Below are 27731 nucleotides of genomic sequence, written 5' to 3' on the forward strand. Positions count from 1 at the left end.
CCTTATACCTGGGAGAATTTTTAAAGGTCTTCTCTCTCAGCTTCTCACCTCATGCAGGAATCCCTTCTGCAACATGTGGGGCCAGTTTCCCACATCCTGCTTGATTACTCTCAGGAACAGGAGGCTCATGCCTTTGCAAGAGGACCCACCCACTCTTTTGCAGATCTAATCTTCAGCATGTTTTTTTCCTAACACTGATTAACGGTCACCTTGGGGTGTAGGAAATGAAAACTGTAAGTGTAACTTCCATCTACAGTTCAAGTTTGGTCCTCTGGAAACTACTGCTTCCCTAAGTATTTTCCATGCCAAGAATATCTAGTTTCTACAAACATTTCTATTATGCTTTGGGTTTTGAACCCTTGGCCTTCCTGGTTCCCCTTCCCTAAACAAACCTCTGCCTGATTCTGAACTCCTTAAAACATGACACTGAGAACAAAGCAGGCATTGTCTAACTAACAGATTATCTGCTGCCTCCCACATCACTGTTCTGTTCATCCAGTTGAAGGTTAAACCTACAGAAACCTTTGGGTCTCAGAGCCTAAGGCCCAGCAGGTGGCAGCACCAAAAGGGAAGAGGCTAGAATCTCAACAGCAGAGTGAGTCCTCAAGCTTCCCCCAAACTTTATGGCCCGGACAGGTGACTTCACTCATTTCCACTGGGAAAACCAGCCTTGCCAAAGGCCATACTCCCACTGACTTCTCTGTTTGCACATCCATGAAACGGGGATAATAACATGTTATATAGGCCTTCTAGGATTTCTCTAAGAATTCAAAGAGATAATACCTGGAAAGTGCCCGCACTATGTGAAAGCACCCCACAAACACTGGCTGCCATTATTACTATTAATGGTAGCAGAGGTGACAGTGCTGCTGTCACCACCTTCTTCCTTTCTCCCTTTACTCCATGCACATCGCTAAGCATATACGGAAGGTCTGGCAGAAGTTGTTAAGAGATGCAGGAGTAAAAAGACATAATCCCTCTGCTCAAGGATATCCTGGTCCAGGAGATGGACAGTCACACAGACAAACCAGAGGAAGTGAGAGGAAGGTGTCACCAGGGGCTAGGGTGGCCAGGGAAGGCTACCTAGCTTCAGCAGATTCTTAGAGGACTATGGCAGGCAGCTGGGAATGGAGGGGGGAGGAATCCGTAGAGAGAACGGACACAGGCAAAGGCACAGAGGTACAAGAGTGTGGGGCCTACATCAAGGACAACGTCAGTGGTCCAGAGTGGCAGAATCAGCATGCGAGACAGGCAGTGAGGAGGAGGAGGAGATGGTAAGAAATGAGGCTGGGCAAGCAGAACACTCATTAGCTGCCCAAATGTAAAGAGTGCCTCCTGTGGACCATGCTCTGTGCTAGGCATAACAGCTAGCTAGTAAGACAGACAAGGTCTAGGGCTCCACAAAGCTGACTCTTCAGCGTGGGGGCCATGCAGGGCCTTTTATGCCGTGCTGGGCAAAATAGGGTGTATGATGTGGCAGACTGCATCTTCCAGAGACGACCATAGCAATATCTCCCATCCCACAGGCTCTTCCTCAAGGTGACCTTGCCACCTTCCCCCTGAGAGAGGACATCTGTGTTCCCTTCCCTCCTCTTAATCTGGAGGGCTGACTGCTTTGACCAATCCAGTATGGTATGAGTGACACTCTGTGACTCCCAAGGGTAGCTCATAAAAGGCGACACAGCTCTACTTTGCTTCACGGTAACACTTGCCCTCGGAGCCCTAAGCATCCAGGTAAAAAGTCTGCCAATCCTGGGGCCTCACGCTGTGAGGTAGCTAAGCCACATGGAAAAGCCACGTTCATCCTAACCCTGAAGTCACCTCAGCCCAAGCGTCAGACACGTGAGTGAACAGCTTTGGAATGGTGTGGATCCCCGCTGTCCAGCTGGCTCCAGACATGGTGGAGCAGAGACAAGCCATCCCCGTTGCACCTCGCCCCAGCTCCTGACACAGAGACCCCGGAAGCACGATACAGTGGTGGTTTCAAGCAGCTAGACTTTGAAGGCATCGGTCATACAGCAACAGGAACCAACACACAGGGTCTCCTCAGCAGGCAACGGGGAGCCATTGTAAGCAGGTGACAGTGTAGTCAAATATGTGCTCTGGACAGATTTTTCTAGCTGAAGTGTCGCATGGACTTGTTGGATGGGCCTTGAGATCAGAGGTAAGGAAAGCGACGGAGGGATGCCTAGGGAGAGACAAGAGCGGCGAGGCCAGAGAGAACCACAGCGTGAGATACTAAAGAGCGACCCCATCACACTTAGCGACTGGTGTTCCAAGAACAATGAACTGAAGAGTCTGAGAGTCTTTCCAGGTTCTGGCTGTGGCAGGGAAATGGATATGGAAACACAGGAGGAGAAACAGGGCTGGCGGGGGTGGGGGGCGGGGGAAGAAGAGGAGTTATATTTCCATCATGTTTACCTGGCTCCAGTGAAAAAAGCCTGAACCACCACGGCTGAGCTCCAGCTCTGAGTCCGGGCTCCCTAACTCACCAGCTCTGTGACCTTGGGTGTATTACTGATGATCCTCATCAGGGATGGGAAAAAGAGCATGTGGATTCAAGCGAGGGTGAAATGAGATAATGCATACAAAGTGGGGCACACAGCGCCTGGCATTCAGAAACGCTCCGTAAGTGGTAGCTGCTATTGTTACAGCCACGATCATTATTATTAACTCATAGGCATACTTGGTCAGAGGCGAGGCAGGCTTTTTGTCCCCAGAGCCCGGCTGCAGGGCAGCACATGAAAGTTGTTCCCAAGGAACCGCATACACATCTCTGGTGAATGGTTCATTCAACCGTAAAGTCCGTGTCAACTTCTTAACTAGGTACGCAGGCTGCAAAGGAGGAAAGCCAGTGTGTGAGCTGTCCCACATCCTTGCCTCCCTCCCTCTCTCCCAACTCAATGGTTGAGTGGTTTTAATTAACAACTCCCACAGAGTAAGGCAAAAGTCCCTCGATTAATAAAGCTCCGCCTTGTTCTGCGCCGTTCTGAGGGCTTGGGGTGGCGTGGAGTTGGTAATTGTGTGTTTTGTTTGGGTTCACAGCAGGTGGGGGCTACAGGAGGGAGGAGAATTCCCTTGGATGAGTTCATGTATCACACTGAAGAAGACTGGAAACTGTAGGTCACTGAAATGCCTACTTGCCTGAGACCTAACAGCAGGAAGCCATGCATTGGCGAGGCGCTCCGGTAAATCACTGTGTAAGACGACTCTAGATCTGAACCTTCCTGCCCCCGAGCACCTCCTCAGTTCTCCTTTCCACTGTTGCCCCCATCCACTTTCTACACAGGCGCCTAGGGCATGGCGCCACAAGCGATTCCAATGCTTCAGTAGAGGCCTGTGACATTTAATAGAAATGAAACCCGTAAGAATGCTCTGGAGGCAAAGGTATCTGCCTTCATCCCTGCTCCAGCTGGCCCCAAGGTTCTTGCTCAAGCAGTCACCAAGTATGTGCAAGTTCCCATGCAACTCAACTCAGCCCTCTGAGCCTGACCCTTTTGAACACCACCTTCCGTCTCTCTCTCTCCTTCCCAAAATGGCACAGGGCTTCCAATGCCCCAGAGGGTATCCACTCTTCTTTTTTGGTCTTGCTTTCTCCATCTACTCAGAGCGCAGGATCTGGCAACAGAGGGAGCCACGCTTCAAAGTTCTTGGAACACTTTGAATTCAGCCCGATCAAATACTTGGTTCCAGTAGTCACCACCCACGTGATCTGTTCAAGAAACGTATCCTCTCTGAGCCTGGTCTCCCCCACTCTAAAAGGGGGACGAAAAACAGCCTCTCTCCCTCAAAGAGCTGGTGTAAAGAATCGGCAATGTGCAGAAAGACCTCGATACAGTGCCCAGCATAGGAAAGAGCCGCAAAAACAGTGTGGCCTCACGAATTCCTGTACCGCTGCCACAGGATGGGTGAAAAGACCCGTGCCGGCAGGCACTGCGAGGCGACTTCCCCAGCCTACCCCTCCCCTGCAAGAGCCAACACTACATTTATTCTGTCCCATGTTTCTGGCAACTTCAGTTGACTTTACCCTTTAAACTTCACTGCTCAAGTATGTGAGATTTCTCATTTCAAAACAGATGACTGAGCGATTACAAGCTCAAAGCTCTGGGAACTGGGACCTGGACTCCGCGACGCAGCAGAGAACCACAGACGCCTTTCTCCCACTTGTCGCAAGATCAAGGAGTTGAACGCGGGCTTGATTTACAGCTGGAAGACGCTTAGAGACGGACTTGAGCTTCTCTTTAGACTTGGAATCTTATTTTACTTTGGGGTCTCAAAAATCATGAGCCCTCCAGAAGTGTCCGTGCCAGGGTAGCTGTCTCATTCCACATTTATTTCAGGATTAAGAGAAGAGGTCAAAACCTCCATTTCTCAGGGAGATTTCTTATCAGGACCCTGGGGATTCTGGAAGGGATGCGCTGATTCTTCCAAGGCATGCACAGACCCTTGATTTGTGATCGTACCCCAGGCAGGACGCACGAGCCGGATCCTCACAGATGTTTCCACAAGCTGACGCGTCGCTCTTTGTCTCTGGGCCACAGGTAGCTGCCTCCTGCCCCCAGATGACTCATTCCCACTGATCGCATGTAAGGCCTGCTTGCAGACTGTGATGGTTAATTTGTGCGTCAACCTGACTAGGCTGTGATACCAGATATTGGGGCAAACATTAGACTAGCCGTTGCTGGAAGCCAGTAGACTTCGAGTAAAGCAGATTACCTTCCAAAATGGCAGTGTGCCTCATCTAAGCAGTTGAAAAAAGAAGAGAAAAAAGGCTGCCGCTCCCCAAGGAGCAGGGAATTTCCGCCTCCAGGTTGCCTTTGGACTTGAACTGACACATCCACTTTTCTTCTGGAGGCCACTAATACACAGATCCACTCTGATGCAGCCAGTAGAAATGTGAACACTGCACTCAAGAGTAAGAAATGGCAGGAGATCATCTCAGCGCATATTCTAAGCGGATAGAAAACAAGGAAGGCAAATAAATGCAACTCGTCTGAGAAGGCGAAAGGGAACTACCATTCTGTGTGTCAAACGCTTTACAAACGCTGTTTCCCACCACACACCTAAGTAGGCTACCATCTAACAGATGGGAAGAGGCTCAGAAAAGGAAGCAACCTCCCTGAGGTCACACAGCTGGCAAGCGAATATGAAGTCAGGTCCTCTGAGGGCAGAGTCCGAAGTTTCTGCCATTGTACCATGCCTCCAGAGCAGCCGAATGAGAGGGTCATGAGTTCCCATGAAAACTACAGTTTCTTATCTTGATCTGAGTAAAGGCACATACAGCCTATTTTTCTTCCTTCCTCCCTCCCTCTCCCCCTCTCCTTCTCTCTTTCTCTCTTTCTTGAGTCTTTCAACATGGACTGACTGTCTCAGGGCCAAAATACTCCTAACCTCATCCAAATGTTTCTTTTCATATTCACCTCAACTCGAACTTAGTATTCTGCAACCTCACCATCATAAATCTATTGAGCCATTCTGTAGCTGCTGACCCCTTGAGAACTAATGGAGAAGGGTATTTTCAGTGATCTATATGCTTAAGATAAAAATAAATCTGGACTGGGTTTTCTAGATGAGAGCTACACCAAAACTTAATAGCCATGCTAGGGGGCCTTGGGGTCTATCAGGGACACCTCAGTTCTCTCCATTTGAGGTACATTAGGAGCCTGCAGACATCAGGAGCACTTCAGCAAGGAAGGGGGCTGTGAAGGATACACGATTATCTGACTATAGCAAAGCAGCAAAGGCACCACAGTCACACTGAAATTCCAGCCCACAAAGGGAAAAAACATCTCTTCTATTGGTTGAAAACATTATCCTCTTGGGTCTTCGTTTTCCTTAATGAGAAAATGGAAATACCATATAAGGCCCGAGTTTGGGGGCTGTGTAAGATACTCAGCCCTCAGAAGGGGTGCGACGTTAGCCTCTGTTCCCTGTCATCTCATGAGAGCTACAGGGTTGGAATGTGTTTTTCCTGTATGTGTAAGTACCTCTTGGTTCATGTGAGCTCATGGGTCCCAGGTTTGCCCTGAGAAGGACCTGCAATGATCAAAAGTGAGTCCCCAGAATAAAGAGTACCAAATGGTCCAGCCCCGAGAATAAATTCTGTCAGTCATACCCCAGAGCACAGCCCGGGAAGGAGGAGATACTTGTTAAGTATTTGTCACCTTGACGGGGCACCTGGGTAGCTCAGTCTATTAACTGTCTGACTCTTGACCTCAGTTTGGGTCACGATCTCGTGGTTCACGTGATGGAGCCCCGTGTCGGACTCTGCACTGACAGCGTGGACCCTGCGTGGGATTCTCTTCCTTTCTCTCCCTGACCCTCCCCTGCCTGTGCACCTGCACTCTCCCTCTAAATAAGTACATAAACTTAAGTGTAAAAAACGTTTGTCAACTTGAGAGAACTTGAATACAGTCTCCCTGTAGCACTGATGAATGGACCCAAGATGGAAGCTCCCCTGGCTGAACACCTGGGGCCAATCTGAGTGATGCCCAAAGGCTGCCATGTGCTTTGTGGGAGCCGCTTACCGACAAAGAGCCCCGTGAGGGGCAGGGAGTCTGTTCCAACAGGACAGCGGACAGTCCAGATGATGGGAAGGGGTATTCACGCTTCCCACGTGAGTATCAGTTATGGCCTCACCTCAAACCCCACGCCTCACGAGATGTCTCACTGGGGTCTGAGGACGTGTAAGGGTGGAAGAGAAGGAAACACAGTGAGCACCTTCACCCCTCACCAGGCACTGAACTAGGTAACGTACAGACATCACATCCCACTGAGCCTGGGCAACGCCATCACGATTAAGAGGATGATCCGGGGGTGCCTGGGGGGCTCGGCTGCTTAAGTGTCCAACTTTGGCTCAGGTCATCTCATCTCACGGCTGAGTTCAAGCCTCGCGTCGGGCTCTGTGCAGACAGCGCGGAGCCTGGCGCCTGCCGCGGAGTCTGTGTCTCCCTCCCTCTCTGCCCCTCCCCCTGCTCATGCTCTCTCTCTCTCTTAAAATTAAATAAACATTAAAAAAAATTTTTTAAAAAAAGGTATGCTCTGGAAGGATCCACAATGCCCAGACACCGTACCGGCACTCTGCATGCGTGATCTCATCCAATCCACAGCAACCCTAGGCATGGTTTTTCTCATTTGCAGATGAGAAAAGCTGGTTTCCCATAAAGACAAAGTATAAAAGATCACCCCCCACCCCCCTCCCAGGGCCCACTCTATTCTCAGACCCAACTTGGAGCCCACACATTTTGCTTCTCAATGCTAGCATTGATCACCACCTGCCCTGTGTTAGAATTAAATGCTGACCAACAAGGCACTCTTTGCCACTGGGCCCAGAGCTATTTCAGGGCAAGGACTGGAAGTTGTGGGACTGGAGTTTCCCTCAAGCCCCCAGAGGGACATTCTGTAGGCTGCCGCGTACTCTGCTTAAACATTCAGCCAGTCCTGGTCTGGAGATTCCTTGGAGGCTGACGCAACCTGTGGGCCCTAGGGGGGTGCCCACGCGCAAGAGGGAAATCTGGAAAAGGACGGAGGGTGCTGAGGACAACTGCCAACTATTTCCCAGCCACTTTCGGCACAGGCCAAAACCTGGGAGCCGTCCTGGAGCCTTCATGCCCTTCGTCCATCCGGCCCCCACGTCAGGCTGTGTTCAATGTGACGTCTCTCTGACCCTTGTGCGCGTGTGTTCCCACGGCCTTGGCCTTCCCAGAGCCTGATCACTGCTGTCTGGCTCTCACAGCTTCTGTGCCCATCCCCCTCCAGTCTTCAGTCTCCAACCCACCATAAAAACATGCCTGTGCCCGTATGTCTTCATGCCCTTGCTCTTGACCTTGGTGTGGCTGCTTGTTTATCCTTCAAGGCCCAGCTCATAGGCCCTGAGGGTGCTGCAGCTGCTGGATGCTGTGGCAGTGAGCATCCTCTGGGTGCTGTGCCCGTGTGCCACCTCAGGGAAGCCACACGAGAACGCCGTGGGAAGGGATGGAGAAACTTGCTCAAGGACACACATCTAAGGGTGGGGGAGCCAGCTCCGGAACCCCGGAGGGACTCCACAGCCCACACTCTGCCTGCTGCCTCTACCTTGCAGTCCACTCTGTGTTCCCCATCAGTGGTGCCCACAGAGCTCACTGCATCTCCACTGGTCTCCCGGGCACACCATCCATATTGATTTATGCACTTGCCTGTGGCATAAGCTTCTCTCCGTGACAGCAGGATGTAGAGGACTGGTCTTGTTCATTTCTCTTGACCTCAGTGCCTTTAGCATAGTCTCTAACTCAATAAACATGTCTCAATGGAATTTTACCGGGGCGCCAGGGGGGCTCAGTTGGTTAAGCATCCGACTCTTGACTTTGGCTTAGGTCGTGATCTTGTGGCTCGTGAGTTCGAGCCCTGCATCGGGCTCTTTCCTGTCAGCACAGAGCCTGCTTTGAATCCTCTGTCCCCCTCTCTCTCTGCCCCTCCCCGGCTCACACATTCCCCCCCCGCCCCCGCCCAAAAAAAATAAAACATTTGAAAAAAAAATATATGGAATTTTACTGCCTTTTACCTGGAGCCTCCCCAGAAGGCAGGCCAAAGAGGCTTTCCAGATTCCAAATCCATGAGAGCCCATGCTTTGGGAAGCTCTGGAACCCGTACTGGTAAGGGTGGAGAGCAGGCAGTCAGGCCCCTTTAAGGACCATTCAAGGCAGCCTGAGGTATGGCTTTCTCTTCTCAAAGCACCCACTTTTGTTCCCTTTCCCTCTCCTTTCCTGCAGGATGCTGGGGAAAAGAGGGAGGTAGGAAGGGATTCAAATCCCAAAGCAAGCTAGGAAATTCTCAAGAAGTCAGGGCCTGGTTTCCTGAGAAGACAAGACACCCCCTTTTTTCTCTCTTCCCCATAAATTACTAGGCCAACATTTGCTATTAGTTATGAGCGGCAGTCTAGCTTGCCCATGCCGAAAGCGGACCACACGTCATTTCATGGAGCTGTTCCCAGTAAATCTTTCTTTAATCCTGGTCTCTGCCCACTCAATCTATCGTCACCCATGGTGGCTGGAGTCAGCTCGGGAATGCTGGGGAATTTCTCTACTTTCAGCCCGTTGTCAGCTCGATTGTTCTTTCTTCTCTGATAAAACTGCCTACCCAGCTGCCGATAAGGGCTGATAGATTTCCCACACTCAGTAAATCAAGGGGGTCGACTGTGGGTTGAAGAAGTGTGCAACCCATACCTCTGCGGGCATCAGGGACCATGGACACTGGTAGCCAGAGTCATCGATCAGCCAAACCACCACGTCCCATGACACCACAACCACACGGGGAAAGCGGTCCCTGGTTCTGCAACGCTTGGGGAAATGAATCGTGCCCCCCGCACGACACCCTGTGCTTGCTTGCTCTAAAGCGAGCTTTTTAGGAAAACAGGGGTCACTGTACTTGCCTGGGATACTTAACATTGAGGAAAATATTAGACAGGGAAAAGCATTTATGGTTTCTGTGAATTCATACACCATTAAGACCTGTCAGTGAGGAAACACTGAGGGAAGCAGAGAGGAACGGACAGGCTGTGCACTGGGGCCTGGCCCAGCCTCATCACTGGCCTGTGGAGTTACTCCGGGCCTGTGGCTTCATGCTGGAGCTCCACTGTACTTTTTATTTTTTTCAGTTTTTACTTCCTTTTTTTAATGTCATTTTTGAGAGACAGAAAGTGAGTGAGGGAGGGGCAGAGAGCAAGGGGGACAGAGGATCCAAAGCAGGCTCTGCACTGTCAGCATAGAGCCCGACGTGGGGCTGGAACTCACCAACTGTGAGATCACGATGTGAGCCCAAGTCGGATGCTCAGCTGACTCAGCCACCCAGACACCCGTACATTATACTTTGTGTGTGTGTGTGTGTGTGTGTGTGTATTGTGTGTGCGTGCACACGAGCACGTGAAAAGGGTGCAGTGCATTAGGGACAAGTGACTTACCCAAGGCCTTACACATCAGTCTGCCTACAGGGCTGAGTCTTTACCTTTCCATGACAACGAAACCTTTCTAACTCCACCAGGACCTGCCCAGTGGCTGACTGGCGACTTGGTCTTCCCAAGCCTCCTAAGAGCCCTAACAAAGCAAGGTCATTGCAGAGGGACCAACCTGGAGAAACAAGAACCCATCCTTCCCAAATGCTAGGGGTGTCTGCCATGCCCTGCCATGACCCAGGGCCTTTCAGGACAGTCTCACCTAAAATCATTTATGTTGGCTTCCTCTCTTACCAATCTGCCAGGAACAACAGCCTGTCAAGGTCACTGCGGGTCTGGCCTGGAAAGACCATGAGAAACATTCACCAGATAAGAAAGAGCCTTTCATGCCATTGGTGCCCTCTTTTCGACTCTCAGTGCTGTCTGCCGTGATCTATGCTGACTTGGTGAGAAATATCTCACACATCCGACCATGATGGTCAATGCAGGAAGGGAGAGAACAGCGGCACCCCATCTCCGCTACCCCCAGGGCACACGGCCCTAATGTTCTGGGCTGTCTCGCTTTTCCTGTACTGTCCGTGTCCAGCTTACTGTGATGGGGGTGGTCAAAGGTCTGGAATAATCCGACAGAAGACAGGGCCAAGCAGAGGGCAGACAACGCAGCTGGGCCTGAATTAAACTCAAGGGGCTTCTAACTTAGCTACACATTCATTCAGGGGCGTGTGATTGGTCTTGCTTCGCTCACGGTCAGTAGCAGCATTCATTCAACAAATATTTATTGGCTATTTACTATGCAACAGGAACTGCGCCAACCAATGAAGACACGGGAACGTCCAAGACAGATGTGACTTTCACCTTTAAGAGGCTGCAACAGGTGTGGGCTTTGTACCTTCTTCAGAATTAACACACTGAAATAGTCTAAAAATTATTTTGTGGGGGTCCCTTGTTTGATTTTATACACACACATATTTATTTATTTTAAATGTTTGCTTATTTTTGAGAGAGAGCACGAGAAGGGCAGAGAGAGAGAGAGAAAGGGAGGATCCAAAGAGGGCTCTGTGCTCACAGCAGAGAGCCCAATGCAGGGCTCAAACTCACGGACTGTGAGATCGTAACTTGAGCCCAAGTAGGACACTCAACTGACTGAGCCATCCAGGCACCCCCATACACATTTTTATAATAATTCTGATGTAGTGCTACTATTATGGGCAAGTCAAATACCACGGGTGCCCAGAGTCCCCACCTCCACTCGGAAAGAATCACGGAAGGCTTCTGCGAGGAGATGACCTGGCAGCAATGATGGAAAAAGCAATCTAGGCACAGGTGGTGCACATGCAAATGATACACAGAAGCATCAAACACCCTGTGTTATAGATTAAATGCTTGTCTCCGTCACCCCCACCAATTCGTATGTTTGTATGTTGTTCACATGTTGAATTAGCTGTGGGAGGTAACTGGGTTCAATTAGGTCATGAAGAGGGTGGGGCCCCCATGATGGGATTAGTGCCCTCCTAAGAAAAGGGAGACATAGCACAACACTTCTCTCTGCCATGTGAGGACACAGCAAGCCAGGAAGGGGGCACTCACCAGAACCTGACCATGCTGGCACTCTGATGTTGGATTTCAGCCTCCAGAACTGTAGAAGTAAGTGTCTGTTATTTAAGGCCCCCAGTTCAAGGTATTTTGCTAGAGCCGCCTGAGCTAAGACATGCCCCGACATATTTACGGAGCTATAGGAAATTCAGGGGGCATGGGCTGCTCTACTTCCGAAGATCAGAGTCCCCCAGCAGGGACCAGCACACATGTACTATCTGTTGATGGAGAAATCCCTGACACCTAACGGGGAAGACTGCAGCTATCACAGGGCCAGCCCGGAAGACCAGCTTGCTCCCAACCCTGCTTTCCCTCCCACACCACACTCCTGGTCAGGCCACATGTGAAAGACAAACCAGCTACTAGACTTACCACTTCCTGAGCCCTGAGTCCCAAAGCAACAGAAGGCAGAATTAAAAGCAATCAAAACCATAGCATCACATCCCATACTGGCCACTAGATGGAGCTATGCATCGCACCAAAAAGACAAAGCAGCTGAAGTTGATTTTCTCCCAGGTCTGTAGATAGCATCATTGGGTTTTATAGCTGATGGTGGCAAGTTATAGAAGCTCAAGGTCCTGGGAGGGTACGCATGGAGAACAGGTCATGCACAGATATTCATTAAATACCCACTTGTGGTCTCTGAGTTTAGAAAAATACTGAGTACTGCCTGCCTTCCAGGAGCTCCACCTTTGGCGGAGGATGTTTATTTTTTCGAATCAGTCAGATGGGCCTGAGGGAAAGGAACGCCATGGAGAAACAGCCATGTCGTGAGGCACCAAGCTTTACACATACAGGACACATAGTCTTTGGTAATGAATAGCAGGTAACCCAGAGCAGTGGGGACCGTGGGGCATGTGAGGTGGGCTGTGGCCAGGGCTAAGGAAGGGAGGGCAGCTGACGAAAAGACCATAAAGAGCTTCCCACATTCAGGTGAGATCTGTTCCTACAAGAAATGGGAAGTCATCAAAGGTTCTTGCAAAAGGAACATGATACAACTGAGTGCCTCCTCTGAAAGGAAAAAAAAAAAATCATCTTTCCAAACATATGGACGCTAAGCCGGTCCCTTTAATTTTATTCTATACCATATGGCACTTTGAATTTTTAGAAGATCAGTAAATGGATTGACTTCACAGATCAAAACTTAGTAAGAAACATCTTCGTCTGTTATTTTCATTTCTCTTCCATGAAGTACAGCCAAAGCTCAATTTATCAATCTAATAAAAGGAAGTGGTGAGGTCAGGTGACAACTATAAAGTTCTTTGTCACGCCTGGTGCATACTAAGTGCGATAGAAGAGTTTAATAAATACACACTCATAAAGACAAAAGGCATTTGCTATTAGGTTCTTAGCATAACTCAATGGAAACAGAGTAATTTCAGCCCCACCTTAGGGAGACTTGAATGATACACACAGGTGCATGTGCATACATATCCAGTGGAGACAATGAACTAGAGACAGCAAAAAACAGCTGCTAGACCAAGCTGGGGGGTACAGTGTGTCATTCTAAACCCCAAGGTCATGGGTTTTCAGAAACCAAGCTTAGTTCCACATCAGGCATTCTAAATAAACTTGGTGTAAACTTTTACAAAAACTTTAAGAGCCTCCACACGGATTTATATATTACTCACACATCAAGGCCGCTCCCATTAAGCCAAACAAACATCTGGATGAACACTTTAATCATCTCACTGTTTTCAAGTGTCTGGATGTTTGAGGTTGATAAGACACCTAGATCCTGTCTGAAACCCTGTGTCTTCATCAGATATTTGCCATTAACCAGACACAACCTCAAAGAGAACTATCTAATTGTAGAGGGGTAAAGACCATATTAATTGTAGTGCTGCAAGGCTTAGGGGTGTTAAATGTTGTACTAACGTCACAGAGCTTGCAAGGGGGCCGAGCAGGGTTCCAGCTCAGGCTCACGACTCGGTCTGTTTTCTTTCCACTACATCCACTGCTTCAGCAAGGACTTATTTAGCAGATTCCAAAGCACGGAACAATAGCTCAGTCCTTCAACACCTACACATAGTCATGTGTATAAGGGGAAAAAGAAAAGAGTACCAAGAACCTTAAACCTGCCTTGAACTCAGCATATGAAGGCAAACAGGTAACTTGGCCTCAAAACAGAAAACTCAACACGCGTCTCCATAGAGCGGAGTCTTACTTAACTCGTGTTCCGGAGCATTAGATGCCATCCGGGCTTCCCTCTCCTCATTTTGAAGGTAAAGTTCTGCATTAAAAGAAATGGGGAAGGAAACCAGACCAGAGTTCTCCAGTGTCAATAATTGGGTGGTTTGCTTACATTTCCGCACTTTTATCTGCACTTGCTCTGAGCATATCTCACTTGCTAAAAATGTAAGCTTTCCCGAAGCAGGAACTGAAATGTAAACATTTGTGCTACTTAGCAGGGATAAAGGTTATGGTTGAAGAGCTAAAAATCTAGGACCATCTCACTGGGACAGCACTCAGGTTCAGTGGAGAGTGTTCCAATGACGCCACCTTGTGGAAACTGTAAACACTACCTCAAAACCAGACACTGACCGTCTACTGAGGATTAAAAGACTAGCTTGACAATAAAATTAACTATTAGAGGACACACGCACAAAAAATCTCAGAATCACTAAAAAATATTTTCGTAGCATATTCCAGTGGGAATTGGTAATGATAATCTTGAGGCCACACTGGACACCAAAAGTCTTCTAAATAATAATAAAAAGGTTAAATTACAGGCAATTTTAGTAATAGGTATATGTGATTGTTTCTCGTGCTTATGGAAAACTAGCAACATATGATTATGCTCTCGGTTAACCAGATTTTACTAGTCCATTAATGTTCCCAGCCATTCTGGAAAGCAGAAATTTGTCCCACTGTAAGGGTTTGGTGGCTCCTGTCTCCCAAGATTTTGCTCACCAAGATGGTTCTAAAAGGGACGGGCAGAAAGCCAAAGCATGTCTATAGCTGAGGTTTTCATGAAATGAAAGAACATTTCTACTAAGACAAGTAAAACTGAGCAAAAGTCAATTAATTTTGAAATAAACTCCAGTAGTTGTGCTATTTTAGTGTAGTGATAAAATGTTGGAGAAGATGGTTTAATAACAGGCTCAGGTTCTGAAGCCCCGAACCCTGGGCTCTGTCTCCTCATCACTTTGAGACCTTAGGCAAGTTCTTTACCCTTCCTACTCATTCATAAAAATGGGGATTATGATATCACCTACTTGTTGTGACACAGAACAAGATAACGTATATGAAGCACAGTGCTTGGCACGTAGTGGGAACATTAGCTATTATTAAAATTATTTAAATACTGACTCACCCATGGGGATCTTGATCACTCTGTTCATGGAAATGAGCAGGATGATTATTATGACTGTATGTTTGTTTGTTTGAATGAGAAAGCGAGCAAGAGACAGAGAGAGAGACAGAGAGAGAGAGAGAGAGAGAGAGAGACAGGGTGAGAACAGGGGAGGGGCAGAGAGAAAGAGAGGGAGACACAGAATCTGAAGCAGGCTCCAGGCTCTGAGCTGTCAGCACAGAGCCTGAGGCAGGACTCGAACCCACGGGGTGCAAGATCATGACCTGAGCCAAAGTCGGATGCTTAACCAACTGAGCCATCCAGGTGCCCCATGCCTGATTTCTATTAGCTGCAATTCTGACTGCTAATTTTGGGAGAGGAGGAAAAGATCTTGGAGAGTTTGTGCACAAGTTCTCAAATGAAGAAGTCTCAGGCAAGTGAAATAAACAGGGGCTCCTTCAGTTCTCACAGAGATCTGGGAGTGAAGTTAATATCAGGAAGCCTTGCCTCGTGCCATACGTGGCCACAGGGCAACTTAGACATCATCCCACCGCTCACTTTAACTTCCCATGTGAACAAATGGAGAAACAGGGAGGCTGGGTTTTTTCCTTCATCTCTCGATCCACACATTCATGAAGTCAGCCATATTTATGATACAAGCTTCTGTGTGTACCATGCATGGGGGATAAGGCGGCGAATAGGCCAGACGATGTCCCTCCTTCATGGTGCTTTATTGTGGCAAGCAGGAGGGGGCAGGGGGACAAGAAAATATAAACATGTCGTCAGGATAATTTCCAATAGGGACAAGTTTTCGGCGGAGCATAAGATGGCGATGGAGATGATCAGGGCACGGGGCAGGCCACATAACTACTTCAAGCTGAGTAGTCGAGGAGGGTTCCTCCAAAGAGCTGCTGGCCAAGGATCACAGGAACCGAATCCAGGTGGAGAGCCCACAGCCCATGAGGCAGGAAGAAGCTTGATGAGAATGAGGAAGAGAAGGAAGCCAGGAAGCAGAGGAAGCAAGACGGATGGAGAAGGAGGACCTCTAAGAAGGCGACAGCCGAACTAAGGAGTCTGGATTCCATCTTAGGCGCGAGTCTTGGTTTAAAGGACCAACACGATCAGTCTGTTGCCAAGTGTCACTCCTTGTTCCTGGTGGAACCTTCCACTCCTGGTGGAACCTTGCTAGACCTCCCCTAGCAAGTTACTGGCTAAGTCTGGACTGGGGCCTCAGGTCTGGTGACTGTCAGCCCAGAAAGTTCCCCCTCACACCACACCACCTTTGACAGGGACAGCAGAGTGCAGTAGACAGTCTGATCTCAGAGAACTTACACAAGGCCCCACCAGAGAGAAACCAGCTGCCAAGCCTTCTCCCGCTCTGTGGAGAGAGAGAAGCCCCAGGGACTCACCCGCTTGTGATGTCATCAGTCCGGATGTTCTTGCTCAGAACGTCCCCGTCACTCATGTAGCCGGGGGCGTCCATGCTGATGCCTTCCAGGTCCATCTCGTCTCCTGCCTTGTCTGAGACGTCCACGTGGCAGACGCTGCTTCCCCTGGAGGCCAGCTGCCTCCTCAGAGGGGCAGAGTACACGTAGCGGCCCGACTCGGTGTTGATGAACCGGCTGGCGTTGGCTCGAGGCGGGTACCCGTTGCCCATAGAGGGGGCATCTCCCGCTTGGAGCCGGGGGCTGGACTGGCCGAGTCTCCAGGACAGAGGAGTGGGTCTGCCTGTCAGGCTGAGGATACTGCGCCCACTTATCTCCGTGGTGACGTTGGTGTCAAATGTGGTTTCCAATGTGCTGAAAACATAAAAGCGGCCTTGGCTTAGAACCTCATTAACTCAGGATCCTTTGTAGCTTTTTTTTTTTTTTTTTTAGAATTATGTAATTTTTTTTTAAAACTATGAAATACTTCCCATACACGAAACAGGATCAAGCAATAGCCACCAATGCACTACCCACCGTATTTCCTGTTAAAAATGAGAAGACAAAGCTGTACGTGAATAGAACACTCTGAGAAGCCCAGCAGAGACCTTCCCCCTAAAACATGGTACCAGATCCCCACTTACCCCTGACTTCAATGAAATGATCTTAACTACTGGACTCTTCTTTCCAACCCAAGAAAGGAAAAATGCCAAAATGACAGGGAGGGGGCATAACATATCCTCTGACCCACACATTGCAGGATGCTGTGTGACAGCTCCCCTTTTCCACTCCCGAGCTCCCAGTGTCACCTGTCACATGCTCAGCTCCCTCTACACCAAGCAGGTGGGGAGAGCCCTGATTTTCTAACTCTAAGCTCTATTTCCCCCCACACTTTTCTTCTCCCACATCTCGTCCAAAAGGACAACTAAATTTCAGGGGCAAGAGGCTGGGAGAGTGGTAATTACCCAGGTTGAAGGTCCATAATAAATTAAGTTACAAGGACCTGAATCTGCCAGGAGACTGCGTGCATCCCTGGCCATTAGAAAGACTCTCACATCACTCTTTCCAGCCCTGCAGATCTTGTGGCACAAGCAGGCTGGTTAATGTACCTCTGCAGAGTGCACTGGGGTCTCCCAACTGAGCTGAGAGAGCCTTCCCTGAAGAAAAGCCATCAAAGGTCTCCCCGCTGTCATGACTGTCCTAGCCCAAACCAAGAAAGCCACCAAACTGCCACAACCCCCAGCAAGTCAGTTTCGGTGATTAAGGTGGAAAGAGGGATGTTTCATACTTGATCACGGCGTCACGGGGTCTAGCAGCTGGCTCCATGCCATCAAATAGGTAAAGGTTTGGCAAGGGGGCACCACACTACGACCCGTCAAGTTTACTGTCCTCGGGAAGAACCAGTTTGGTGCCTCAACTATTTCTGTTTCCCTTTCATCCTAGAAGCGGCCTTACTACCCTCATACTGGGGACCCCTAAGGTTCAGGCTCCTGTCTCATTTAAGATAGAACCCACAGCGCTCAGCCCCGTTCTGCCAAAGCTGCCGGGAGTTGGGGAAGCCCTGCTGTCCCTCTGCTATGTTCATTTATCAAAGAAACTGAAATTGGAGAAGCAAGGGAGACTCCCTGGGAGTTACTGGGGTAACTAGCACTTTGCCTTCATCATCAAGGCCAAAGGCAAACCGTCAACTTTGGTTCTGCCAAAATCCACAAAGAGTGTCAGAGGGTTGCAACCTCTTCGACTTCACGCTCAACAATGAAAACAACCTGATGCATGTTTCCAATGTAATCCTAGATCTCATCCAACGCAATCACAGTTTAAACACGATCATAAGTTTTTATAAATATTTCCTTACGTGTTTCATACGCGGGCATGACTAACAACATTACAGAGCACTGTGTATCAGAAGACTGGGTAGGAATTCAAGTTATTCACTTTATCACACAGGTCAAATATAGTTCACCTGCTCATTTTAACAGCACAATACAGGCTTGGAAAATGCAAGTCAAGTGAAATTTAAATGGAACTGGTCCACAATATCCACTGACAAATGGATTTAGAGACCTTCTGCTTTGGGGAGGAACCAGTCTATAGTGATTTTTGCCCCTGACATTTCTCTTCTGCACATTGTATGGCCTGCTCTGTGAATTCCAGCACATTTGGGGATCAAAATTATTTATTCCATTATTAACCAAGTCGCATTGCTGGTGGCATGAACAAACATAGGAGAAGCTGCATGAAAATCAAGTTGCCCGTGATTCAGTGAAGACATTCATTCACCTGTGTGTGACCTGAGTTCCCCGTAAACTAGACATGGTCTCCTCCAAGTTCTGCCGCAGGTCAGCGATGTTCTTCACTGTTCGCAGCCGTCGAGCTTCAGGGTCTTCCCCTGGAAAGATGAGGCGTAAGACTTTTAATCCTCTGATAGATCGTGAGCTCCATGGAACACGCCATGTTCGATGCTCAGGGCCTGGCTCACTGTGGGCGCTTAAGGACTTGAGAACAAATGGATGGATGGACACCCAAAGGAAGTCGCTAAATCCAAGGAGAGAAGTCTTTCTTTTCCCTCCAGGTCCCTTCTGAAACAGGTAAAGTCTACCTTGCAGGAGAAGCAAAGCACCTGGCCTGAAGGGCAAACACATTTACAAACTGTCTCCAATAAAGACAAACACAAGTTAGGTCTAAGCACCTCCCACCAATCATTTTCTGCCCGTGCAGAAGTGGGTGAAGCATTTTATTTTCTCACCCATTGGTGGTAACACTCTGCTTTCTACCAGCCCTATTTGGTAAACACGACTTGCAGCGCCTAAAAGATCTTCACTTATTAATCACAAATATTTCTACAGAGAGAGGTTTGCCTCTTTCTGTTGGATTTTTATGTCACCTCAAATTCTGGTTCTTCTAACTCACTGGCTGCGTGACCGTGGGGAAGGTGCTGACCTTCTCTATCGCTCAGATTCCACAGTCCTCAAAAGAGGACAGTAACAGTACCGACGTAGGACAGCTGTAAATGGGATAGGGCCTGGAGATTCCCGAGCACAGCATCCACCTCAGGCACAAAGTCATGCCAGCTGGTGCTGCAGAGCAGGAAGCCATCAAGAGGACCGAGGGTTTCTCTTCAGGGGATGAAACTTCCATTCTCTGGGCAAGATTTTCCACACAACACCCGGCCAGTCAGAGGTCAAGCTGGCATAAGGGTACCAGCAGAAACGGGCCCTACACAAGCTAGGAAGCCACATGCCCTCCAGAGAAGCCTTGCTCTGGGCTCTCTGGCTCTTCTGCTTCGTATGGGCTTACATGGGGCAGAGGAGATGGGGAATGATGGAAGGAAGCAAACACCTGTCCCTCAGAGTAATTCCAGGGAAGGCTGAGAAGCCTGCTGAAGAGCCACAATCGAGGCTCCTTAAAAGCCTGTGACTATCTCAAGCTTTGAGCAACATTTTTAAGGACATGTCCGCATAGAACTGGGACACATGGACGGGCAGCAGCGAGTGGAATTGACATCAGGAACTACATAGAACTCCCAGCAGCTGTCATTAATAAGGGAACAGGCAGCTAACGGGGCACCTGCGTGGCTCAGTCAGTTGGGCGTCAGACTTCAGTTCAGGTCATGATCTCGCAGTTCACGGTTTCGAGCCCCGCATCGGGCTCTGTGCTGACAGTTCAGAGCCTGGAGCCTGCTTCGGATTCTGTGTCTCCCTCTCTCTCTGTCCCTCCCTCGTTCACACTATGTCTCTGTCTCCTAACAATAAATAAACATTAAAAATAATTTAAATAAGGGAACAGGCAGCTAAGAAATGTTATGGAACTTTCTTTCTGAGGCAGAAAAGCTTCTATAGTTGTTCTTGACACGGTAGTGCCTGGAGACCGGGAGATGGACTGAATGACACATGTGTGATTTTATGGAGGAAATTTGCTCTAGCAAACTCTCTGGTCCTTGAAAATACCAAGTGTTTCCAATTTTCTCCTCCTTTTGAACCAAGAGAAAGTTGGAAGGCATTTTTCTCTTATCTGAACAGTGGTCCAGGCTTGCATTTCCCACCCAATTCTTTAAACATACATATATATGTGTGTTTTCAAACAAAAGCAGTGATGAAAGTTTACTTCCCTTCCTGCATGGCACTGGAAGAATGTAACTACATCTATCTCCTGGCCTATCCAGTATCTTTTGCTGTCACTTTGGCCATATTCTGTCTATCATAAGAAGGCCAAAAAGGTACTGATCCTTGGGACAGCTCTAGGCCCTGCAGTAAACATTTATCAAAGCTAAACCTAGGGGCGCCTGGGTGGCTCAGTCGGTTAAGCATCCGACTCTCTATGTCAGCTCAGGTCATGATCTCACAGTCTGTGCAATCGAGCCCCTCATCAGGATTTGCTCTCTTTCTCTGTCCCTCTCCCATGCACATATGTGCACTCTCTCTCTCAAAAATAAACAAACTTAAAATAAATTAATAATAAAGAAAGCTAAATCTAGGCACAAATTTCCCAATTAGTTAACTTAATCACCTATAAAAGCATCATAATTGTACCTATTTTCCCATGTCTCTCCTAATTGGCATGTTCACCTGTAAACTCTCCTTCAGAAATTCAAAAGACCTTTGAGATGGGAAGGTATCTCACCCTTACTCTTAGTAACTCTCACACAAATCTGCAGTTGCCCGAGAGATATTTATTGTCCAAAAATGTTTGGTCAGCGTAGGGCTGAAAGAAAAAGCACAGACTGCCTGCATTTCGACAAAGGTTTGAACTCTGGCGATGCTATCTATTAGCCGCTTGACTTCGAGTGAGTCATTTGATCCTTTCTGAATGTCATCTGTCAAATGGGGATAAAAACCTTCCCTGAAAGGGGCAGTAGGAGGATCGCATGAGACGCTTATGATACGCCTGGCACAAAATGAGGGCTTGCTGAATTCGAGTTTCCTGTTTCCCTTGTTGGGGCGTGCGGCTTTGTGCTGGGAAACGCCTGCAACCCCCCAGCCCCAGCCCAGAGCACGACACATACCAGATTCCAAGAGCAGCGCAGAAGCGCAAACTAGGACCCACCCACCTTGCTCAGGTGATCACATTCTCAATTGCCGTTTCTGTCTCCTCAGATGCTGCACGATCTGAGCAAGGATGTGCACCAGCTCACAGCCTGAGCAGAATGAACACACAACTGTGCTCCGGTGGAAATGGAGGCCCTTCTGCTCGCATACAGAGGTCTTAAGGTATTCCCTGTCCCTCTGCAGCTCCTCTGTATTCACAAGGTCAGCCCTCCCTTGGGCGACCGGCCACGATGGACAGAACACCACACTGTGACCCAACAGGGCTGACCTTGGAGGACGTCAGGGTGTTACAAGAGGAACATGGAGGGAGCCCGGGATTTTCCTTTGGAGGGAGGAGGCTCAAGGGAGAAGCTGTTGTACGACAAAGAATGGAAATCAGCTGTGGGCTATAAGAGGATGGATTATATCCAGTGACTAGAAACGAAAGAATAAAGAATTTCTGTTACCAGTGAAGGCCAACAAAAAAGTGGAAGGGCTGCCTTACGAAGGAATAATTTCCTGTCACAAACATTCAAGCAGAGACTGAAAGACAATTTGTCAGTGAAGGACAGAGGGATTCGTGGACTGGATAATCAACAGGTGTGTGTGCTCCCTTCTGACTCTGTGATCCAAGTTACAAGGTCTCAACTGTAATGTCATACAAATGACAAAGCACCATGGGAAAACCCACCTAGTTCGCCACCTGAAGAGGGGCAGAACTAAGCAATCGGTCAGTGTCATAAATGTCCATTTCTGAATATACCCGCTACTCATTGTCACTTCAAGGGATCAGCTGTGGATAGGTTAATTCGACCTTATGCTACTATCCGCTGTGTCCACAAAATGATTCACAGCATAGTCACACATGTGATGTCTACTGCTTGAACGTAAAGACAAGTCACTCTAAGAAATTCCACTTAGCAAAAAAAAAAAAAAAAAAAGGAAGGAGGGAAGGAAGGAAAAAGGGAGGGAAGTGTGATGTGGAATGTTCTCTGGCCGCTGCTTCTGCTTTTCAAATGTGAATTTTGCAGAGCCTCAGAGTCTGACATGAATCCACACTACTCCACGGGACACACATCTGATATATGCCGGGCTCTCGGAGCACTAGCCTGCCTCTTTTGATGTGTGCACATAAGAATACAGTCTGGAATGTGTGTGGAGACCTGAGTAGTCACTGAACGCCACACCCTTCTCGTAGCGGGCTCTTTTGCTGGGCTAGCCATGTCCTCATATGCAAGGAGGTACAAAGCTTGGAGAAAAGGAAGCACAAAATCAATCCCAAATGTGGGGTCCTGAACCACTGCAAGATGGATCACTTCTAAATGGCTTGAAAACTCTGCCTCATCACTGTGCCCGGCCAGCAGAACCAGAAGGAAATAGTTAAATAGCTCAGATCCTCTGAAATTAATACTCAGAGCTAATGGTGAGATGGGTATGATCCCCTCACGTGGGCTGCAGACCAACTCCACAGCTGTGATGTGGCTATTAAAACGGTGTGGTCGTGGATATTTAGCCTAATAAATGGACTTGAAACATGGATTCGATTTTTAAGCCAACCCTGGAAGTGGTAAGATATGCAAAGAATAACACAACCACTGCTAAATGTGTGGTTTACCACTCACTTCCCTGATTAGAAGTTGCTGGAACATAGGACACAGAAGTGGGGAACGGGGCAGACAGACAGAGGTGGTGATAAACCCCGAATGCAGCGCAGTAGGAATCCTGACTCATACGCTAACTTTTCTCCTTTGAGGATGTGACAGGTTTATAACCTTAATAAATCAATACCCGTGGAATTAACTACATGGCAACCGTGGATTTTATGTTTTCATGTAACATAATAGCCCTTTAATCATCATCGTCTAAGTTAAACTTAAATAAAATTTAGATATGTTTATTTTTGGTAGAAGAAGCATGCTGTGTTCTCCTTTCCGATTAATGCAGGATGACAAGAATGCATTTTCAACCAGTGCTTCCACACAGGAAAGAAAAAAAAAAAAAAGGCAAGATATGATAGTTCCAGATCTTGTTCAAAAGTGACTTTATCTGAAGAGTGAACAAGGAGATTCAAAGTTAAGTGTCAGAGCAGCCCAGGTCCGCTACACGAATGAAATGGAACATGTATTAAAACAGGATTTGCCAGTAAGCAAGAGATTTACTTATAATTCTGGGGACAAGGGAGTAGATTGTGCGAGAGAGGACAGGGAAGAAAGAGAAGACGGAAAACAAAAAAATAACACTAGTAACTTTGTTTAGGTTATCCGTCAGTGCAACAGTAAGGCGACTCCAATCAGGCCGGGTGGTTATGTGGGAGGTCTCATCGGCAGCAGACACAGACTTTCTGGGGCTCCATACTCACCAGTGAGCTCCTCCAGAGCAGGCTGTCCACTCTTAGTGTAGTGGCTGGATTCCATGCTCACGCCCGCGGAGCTGGATTCAGCAGTAACATTCCCTTCGGTGTCTGTCTGGGACCTTCACACACAAACCAAAGCAGACACACTTGTCACGAGCAGTAGCTACCACATCTGGACCACTGTGGTCTGACCACAGCACACGCCATCACCCCCTTCAACGAGACGCTTTAGAACAGAGCAGACCAGCAGACTGACTCTAAATAATTCATCAGCACATGTGGAGCAATGTCCTAGAAACGGAGGGAGCCACCGAACTGTAAAAGATGAAATATTCATTGCCCAAATGGAGGGTCTGCAATCCCTCACTGGGGAATGCTTCTCCGAATCCCTATCAGGGAGCTAGGTCTGGCCAGAAAAAGGCTGGAGAGTACTGAGTGGTTTGGATCACTTAACCTCCGCCAAAGAGCAACTTCTAAGTACTCAGCAATACCAGAAAGTCAAGCATAAAGATGACTCCACTGGCAGCCCCGTGGCCCTCCCCAAATCCTCCTGTCATGGCTCTCTCTGGAAAGGTGACTACAAAACCGGTCAGGAGTGGGTGCCAAGCAGGTGTGTTGGCCCTCTACGTCTCGGATTCAGAGCTCAGATCTTCGGAGATGAAAGGTCTCATCGATCATTATTTCAACACTTTGAAATCTGTACTTCCCCAAACCTTCTCTGTGCCTTTATTTGTCCAGTAAATCAAGGCCACTGCTTCATGCAATGCGTTCTTGCCACAACTACCTCGGCTGACCTAGGCGAGGCGTGCAAATGTGTAATTACACTCAGATGCGTAACCCTGGGTGTAGCGTTATTAATTCATTAGCATCCTGAACTCATTCACCCAGACTTCACTCTCTGTGAAAAAAGTGTTTGCCAGGAATGTGGACTGTCTTAATTAAACGTGGGGGACGTACCAAGAAACCTCAAGTCACCCATCCTTCCCCACCTTCGCCCTCCTAATGAAGCCGTCAATTCCAAATTCCTGCAGTCCCCACCCCTTGAGGATTTTTGGATTCCTGTTGCTCCTTTTGACCCACTGGCCGGAGTCCAGGCTTTCATCATCTCTGACCTGTAAGCACTTTGTAAACACTGCTTCCAGCCTGGAGGTTGCAAACGGCAGCCAGGTGTCGGAACCAGCCCGTAGATTCTTATTGGTCTGTGTAGTATTTTGAAGCTTTTTGAATTCATTTCAACGGTTTAAAATTGGGAGATTTCACAAGAAATATCTGGATTTCTGCCTCGTCCGTTTCTCCACTTGCAGTGAAAACAAGAAAGTCTACACGGCCTTTCTTGCAGGGCGCCACCTGCTGGTGCCAAGTGATGGCTGCTCCCTCTAGACAGTCTAGCACTCCTTCTGCCGCGGTCCCATTATCCCCGGACACTCGTTTCTATGACCTTTTGGGTCGGAACCAGGCATCTGAGTCTGTGGCCTCTATTCTAGACTGCCTGTAGGTCCAGTCTACTCCCCACACCATCCTCCACTGGTTTTTGCGACACCGATACGATCACATCACCCTCTGATCAAAGGCCTCCGATGGTTTCCATGGCCCACAGAGTAAGGTCTGACGTCCTAACTGTGGTAGACAACGCCCCACATGGGTATTCATTTCCAGCCCTGTCTTGTGCCACCCTGCCCTGTACACACAGCCCTGCCGTGCCTTCTCTTCCACCTGTGTCTTCATTCCTAGAGCACACCATGCCCTTAAGGGTTTTGCCTTCGTAGTTAGTGTGACCTGTGCCTAAAGGCTCTTTTCCTCTTCATTCCTCTCTTGCTCCTAATCAGCCTTTAACACACAGTTCCCATGTCATCTTGGCCGGGAAACCTTCCCTGACTCTGCTGGCTAAGCGCTCCACCTGTGCGTTTCTACAGCCTTCTTATTCTCCTGATGCCGATGTATTACAATGCGAGCTAATTAATAAATCTTGCCTCAACTAGAGAGCTCTCTGAAAGCAGAGACTGGCTCTTTGGACATGTACGTGTAAGAATTCAAGCTGTTCAAGTTCACATGTAGAGCGGGCCCTTAAGCAGGGTGTACTGAATGTATAAACGAGAAATGTTTAAGTCTGGAAAGATGCTGGGTCCTAGAAGGAGCATTAGACTTGGAGTCTGAACATTTCGCTGGCTGCAGGGAGCCACGCACATGTGAGAAGTCACTTCACACCTCTGACCCTCAGGTCCCCCATGTGTACAGCAGGGCTAGCCACAGTGACCTCTCCTGGCTGCCACAAAAATCACGTGACAGGACTCAAGAAGCATTCGGTCAAGTGTAAAGTGATACATGTCCATGTCACTTCTCAATATAATTCATTCAGTGTGATTCAAAAAGATGACTTATCTTTCTTTTACGCCTTGGTAACATCGCCAATGTTGACAGGTTCTGGGGAGGGGAAGACGGCAAGTTCTCTACGGTAAGTAACCCATGAACTCGAGAGAATTTTAGAGCACGAGGGGAGTCTAACCCATTTAAAAAAATCTTCTCATCTCATCTCATCTCCTTGCTCTATAGATGAAGACAATGAGGTTCAGGGAGCTGCACTGACTCAGCGATCCAAGACTGTTTGGCGCTTAAGAACTTGGCCCCTCTAGTTAGACAGACTTGGGTTTAGACACTAGCTCTTCTAGCTATTAGCTCTGGACTTGGTGTGAGTTATTTAATCGCTCAGAGCCTCAGTTTGCTCACCTACAGAACGGGGATCTCAAAAGTAGCGAGCTTGTGAAGTCTCGGGGATGATTCGATGGGCGAAGGCATGAAAAGCCTTGGCAGGGTCTCTGCACATACGTAGCATGTGCTCCATAGCTGTCCCCACAGGGAAGGGTCCCAGACCACCCAGCGATTTGTAAGCTAATAAAAGACAGAGCCCAGGCATCCTGACTCCCATCCTGGCTCACCTGAGAAGGAAAAGCACATCAGAGGGGCCAGAGGGACATCACACAGGGTGAACATGGACATTCAAGTACAGCTTGACAGATACGAGTGACATTTTCTCATTTCTCGTATTTGTCAGACATTTGTTCTTTCGTTAAGAGTTTTCCTCTCACAGAGAAGCGTGAAATTTTAAAAGAGGTTAAATGTTTTACAATCCTTCAAATCATTCCAGAAAAAAAGAAAAAGGGAGTGAAATGGATGGTGTCCAAACACCATCATATATTTTAATTTCGAAAATGCAAATCAAGACTCTGGGAGCAGTAGCTTGAATATGTATTACCTCAAGACTATTAATGTTACTGGAATGATAAAAATTTCATGGGGAGCAATTCAGCTGCCTCCATGGTTCAGAGAACAACTGTATTAAAAGCCCTGCATGGAGACGAATGCTGAGTCATTATCTAAAAGCCCTGGCACTCTTCTCCAATGGTTAGCTGAGCTAATGACTGGATGTAATAAAAAGATGACCTTCTCCCAATTAAAAAGTCCGGGTGTGACCCCTGCTGAGGGGGAGGGTAAGCAGAAGAGAAAGAAGGAGGGATGGGACAAAGAGAAGCCTGGCCTTGCCTCACTGGCTGGACCTGCCTGGCTTTACTCTGAATCACTCAGGCCAGTCTTCCCACTCGCTGTTGGCAGGCACGGTAACAAAGCCTACGAGAACACAACTCAGGCAGGGAGACAGGGGATATCCATTTCTTCGGGGGAACCATACAAACACAGGAAGCTGAAAGTATGGGCACGAGTCTGCATGCGAACAGGTGTGAAAATATATGTGTGCATATGCACACTAGCATTTTATATATGTATGTGAACTTGTGTCCATACTTGGACGTGGCTGTCAATGTACGTCCATGCCTACGGGCGTCCGGGGGTGTGTGGGTGTGTGTGCAGTGTATATGTATACATACTTAGGGCAGAAGCTGTAAAGTAAGTGCCTAGATAACGGCATTCACTCATCAGGCCCCTTTTGCTATGCAGAGGTATTAGTAACATTCTGCTGTGCAGAATGGCCAAATGTACTCCATGTCTCAAGTACAGGATTAAGCTGGGCACTGGGAGCAAAGCTCTGGGATTCCCTTAAACCACAGCTGCCATCTGCTGGAGAGGACTTGTCCACATGGGCCAAGGACCACCCAGAGCCCGTGTC

At 48.3% G+C, this 27731-nt stretch overlaps 1 protein-coding gene across 14 annotated transcripts in view; it reads right to left on the reverse strand.

Annotated features, from left to right (window-relative positions):
- The window catches only part of NAV2 (neuron navigator 2), a 496240-nt gene that overhangs the window by 140961 nt on the left and 327548 nt on the right, over positions 1 to 27731 (reverse strand). For all 14 annotated transcript variants that reach the window (XR_008421181.1, XM_053899896.1, XM_053899894.1 and 11 more), the window contains 3 exons: positions 23621 to 23733; positions 18518 to 18626; positions 16223 to 16612 (listed from right to left, as the gene is read on the reverse strand). Coding sequence is in view for 13 of the 14 variants with exons in the window: in XM_053899896.1 (XP_053755871.1) it covers positions 16223 to 16612; positions 18518 to 18626; positions 23621 to 23733 (612 nt within the window). In the remaining variant the exon portion in view is untranslated. The remainder of the gene's footprint in view (positions 1 to 16222; positions 16613 to 18517; positions 18627 to 23620; positions 23734 to 27731) is intronic.

This window comes from Panthera pardus, unplaced genomic scaffold (genome assembly GCF_024362965.1).
Source record: "Panthera pardus isolate Hobbes unplaced genomic scaffold, ASM2436296v1 HiC_scaffold_12, whole genome shotgun sequence".
Classification (NCBI taxonomy): Eukaryota; Metazoa; Chordata; class Mammalia; order Carnivora; family Felidae; genus Panthera; species Panthera pardus.